Source organism: Lepeophtheirus salmonis, chromosome 10, assembly GCF_016086655.4.
Source record: "Lepeophtheirus salmonis chromosome 10, UVic_Lsal_1.4, whole genome shotgun sequence".
In the NCBI taxonomy this organism is placed as follows: domain Eukaryota; kingdom Metazoa; phylum Arthropoda; class Copepoda; order Siphonostomatoida; family Caligidae; genus Lepeophtheirus; species Lepeophtheirus salmonis.
This window is the reverse complement of record NC_052140.2, coordinates 13,277,042-13,280,918: the sequence shown is the minus strand read 5'-3', so window position 1 is coordinate 13,280,918 and position 3,877 is coordinate 13,277,042. Positions and strand designations below refer to the sequence as shown.

The 3,877-nt window shown below is 32.3% G+C and overlaps 1 protein-coding gene across 1 annotated transcript; it reads right to left on the bottom strand.

Annotated features, from left to right (window-relative positions):
* Window positions 1-924: 924 nt before the first annotated feature.
* Window positions 925-3,217, bottom strand: LOC121125479 (piggyBac transposable element-derived protein 4-like). Its single transcript, XM_040720673.2, has 2 exons — window positions 2,648-3,217; window positions 925-2,559 (listed from the first exon to the last, which is right to left on the bottom strand). Exons 1-2 carry the CDS (start codon window positions 2,820-2,822, stop codon window positions 1,769-1,771), a joined length of 966 nt encoding a protein of 321 aa, XP_040576607.1. The 5' UTR covers window positions 2,823-3,217; the 3' UTR covers window positions 925-1,768.
* Between the last annotated feature and the right edge of the window lie 660 nt (window positions 3,218-3,877).

The following is a 3,877-nucleotide window of genomic DNA, read 5'->3' as shown; positions in this document are numbered from 1 at the left end:
AGGATAAAACATTCATTCACTTATATTCTTATAACCAGGAATCTCTTTGGTCAAGAATGACGGAGAGATCTCATAGCAGCTTTCAAATAATTTAATGAAACGTCATGACAGCTAAGCTTCTCTTCATCCAAGTGTTCTGCAAATTGTCAGAGTAACCAAGTTAATTAGATTGTATTATTTTCACCTATGAAGATAACTAGTCATGAAAATCGTGTGTATTTTTTAGCTGGCCCGTTGTTTGGTTTTTTTGTTGTTGTTGTTGTTGTTTTTTTGTAATTGGTAATCTTAAGAATGAATTCTCTTTTCCTTAGCTCTTAACATTATTATTTAACTCCAGAATTGTGAACTTCATTTCCTAATACAATCAATTATATTAAAAGCCAGATTGAATTTTCCAGTGTGCTCATAAAAGGCGCAGAGTAAACTTCAGGATTTGTTGAAGATTTATAATTGTAAGTCCTTCTTAGAAACTGATTAGAATTGAGGATCGACGTGGGAGTAATTATTACCAAAGTTCTTGTTCATTTCCTTTTTCCCCTAGTTCCTTGTCACAGCTGATTGATGAAACGTCATGACAGTTAAGCTTCTCTCCTACAAAACATTCTTTCAATTGTCAGGGTTGCCATATTGATTTTCCTTTTATCTTTTTTAGCATAACCAAAATACACACGATTTCCATCATTAAAGATAACTCTCCCAGAAATCATCATCTTGACGATAATGATTTCTTAAGTAAACTCATAAGGGGTTCTTCAAAAATGGAGGAATTAGAGCACCTTAACAGGTTTCTTTTTTTTTCTTTTTTTTAAATACTAGAACGATGGATAGTTACGACCCCCCCTTAAATGACGGTGGATATCAAAAATGATCCCCATTTATTTTTTAATATTTGTAACTGTTAGTGGTTGATAAAATTGAACGTAATTTGTTAATTTTTATTTTCTCCAAAGATTTATTATTTATTTAAAAAAATAAACATAACTTTTATAATAACACATATAAAGAAATTAGCATTTTTTACAAGTTACAATTGTTTTTTCAGTATCAATACAAGGCCTGCATACGAATTTCTTACATTTACAACAGGTTTTGCTTGCTAAGGGCTGTGATTTTCTTGTACAATTGACTGTACACCAGCTTCTATTTTTAGTTGAACAGTTTGACTGTGATTGAAATAATTTATTATTTTCTTCTATGTATATCATCCTTTGATTCATCTTCTTCAACAATAAGTTCGGTAATCAAATTATTCAAAAACTGGTGACGAGTTATTTTCTTACCTATCACTTCTCTGTTCTAGATAACAGCATTTTTACCAGCAAAACCCAAAATATTATAAAAAACTTGTAAAGACCGTCGGCGAGAGGACATTTTGGTTGAATAAAGTCTTGCCATTTGATCTAGAATATCAACTCGATACTTAGTTTCATGATAATACTGGATTAGTTCTGGTAACCTTTTTCGTACATCTAAAACTTTAACACTTTTGTGAGCAGAGGTCAAAATTAAAACATTTTTGTTTTTTTTTCCCTTGATAAGAAATCAATGTTTTGCTACTATTTACAAAGATTAAGCTTGAAAATAGTGCTTGTTTGGTAGGTTTTAGTTCAGGAGGTATTTCTTTGCGAGCACGATTCATAGTTCCTAAAATAGTTGTCCTATCTTTCTGATGTTCATTTGCAAGAGACAATGACGTAAAGAAATTATCTGTTGTAACATTCCTCCCTTTACCCAAATATGATTCCATTAGCTTCATTACGACATATTCTCATAAAGATTTATTTGTTGGTCTTTGAGAATCCTTTCCCAAGTAAGTAAATCCATTTACCAAATATTTGGACGATGCATCAACTGCTAACCAACATTTTATACCAAATTTATCAGGCTTTTTATCCATATATTGGGTAAATGGATATCTAGCTTTTGTTGGGAATAGTTGCTCATCAATGTTAATATTTTCACCTGGCCTGTATGATGACTTACAATTTTCGACAAATCGATCCCATACCATTGAAATCAAGGCGAACTTATCGTTTTGAAGTCTTTGTGATCCTGTGGAACGAATATCAAAGCGGATATATCTCAATAATTTATTATATCTGTCGCGAGGGATAGTATTCCTAAAGAGATTGATCCCCAATTTTCTTGGCCAAATGACTTCTGTGGGCTGCCCTTTGGCTAAGATTCCTCTCGCATACATTATTGCAATCAGTCGGAGTATTTCTCGTTTGCTGGTTGTCCATACATCATTCTTAAGTTTTGAACGAGCCTCAACTATTGTACATTTTACAATGTGATCAATAATAGAATTGTCGATCAAGAGTTCAAAAGCTGATAATGTTTTATCTGTAATGATGTTACGTATTGCAAATGATGATGGACCTGAGACTTCCTTCAAAATGTTTTCTTGGCTAAAACGGGCTGAAATTTCTCCATTTCCTATTTGTTTGTGCCAGATTGTGTTATCCTTGCCAACATACATTGACTCTTGTAATAAGTCGGTTGATTTATGTTTCTTAGAAGACGGGAATTGAGTCACTTGATTGCATCCTGGCATTTCTTGAAATGTTAAATATACCAATTACTTGTTAATAAATACATCTAGTATATAGCAAAACTAATAATCGTATTTAAGAAAATTACTTACCGACAGGCTTGTCAAAAATATCAGAATAGTCATCAGAATCAGAAGAGCTTGATTGAGGTGGTTGGACATATTCTTCATCTTTTTCCAATTCGAAATTCTCACCTTCTGAATCGGAGTACGTTGTGCACTCAAGATAATGTCTTATTTCTTCAATGGATAATTTTTTCTTGGACATCCTTGCACAATAAAAGGGGGAAGCAGAATGGATAGTTCAGAAAAATCTACGTTTATATTTATACTAGAAATGTACACGATTCCTATCTAGAGAAGTTTATTCATGTTTGAACTTCCTTCAGCTTGTTCAAACAGGCTTGAGCCTGGTTATACACTATTGTAGAACAAACATATTATTTGAAATGATTGGGTTTCAAATATGATACCCACGTCTGTCTAGGTAGTGTTGACTGTACCAACGAAGCGAATACTAATTTTAATTTATAATTTCATTTTTTGTGAGTAATAAAATGAATTAGGAGAATTCATTAACTTATAAACAAATACAATCAAGAACAATTTTACAATATTTCATTGAATCCCAAATGGGTATCAAAAATGATACCCTTGTCGTTCTAGTGGTAAGGAAAGGAACGTATTAACAGTTAAACTGGTCGAAGAACCAAACAATTTCAACATTAATAAAGTGATCATCTAAGGAATATTCAATGTTCGATGGATCTTCCTTTGAATTAGTACTCTCAATTTTTTTATTTAAAACTATTTACTTCATTTTTTTTAGTTGCAATTTGTAGCATCTGCATCTATATTTCGGAGGTAAAAGCTAAATTGTCGTAACTTAAATATTCACTTTACAGAAGCAAGCTTGAAACTCCATTTTTTCATTATGAGCTAGAATGGGCACTCACACTCCTCCTAAAATTATGTTTATAATACGTTTGGTGCTACCTTGACCTTTCAAAATTTAATGGCATTTTACTGCTATAAAATATAACCTTCGTACCAAGTTTGATTAAAATTGATTATCAAATTTTGTCGTAATCCTGGTGACTAAAAAACAAACTGAGGTAAAAATAGGCTTTTCATTCAACTTTATTGAGTAGGAAACAATGAAGTCTCTTGAGGTTGGTCAATAAATAATCTATACATGGAACATGCATTGGGGTCTTACATTTAGGACGCAAGGGAAAAAGTACAAATTTGAAACATGCCCCCTCCCCCTATATGTGTTTGTCCAAAACTTGATACCCCCTCCGATTGGACATTTTTGAACTT

What these genes read in the sequence shown, in the direction of transcription:
- LOC121125479 (XM_040720673.2), bottom strand. Translation starts at nt 2,822, where the DNA reads ATGTCCAAGAAAAAATTATCCATTGAAGAAATAAGACATTATCTTGAG. An exon ending in TATTTTTGACAAGCCTGTCG is followed by an intron (nt 2,560 to 2,647) that starts GTAAGTAATTTT and finishes TAACATTTCAAG; the next exon opens with AAATGCCAGGATGCAATCAA.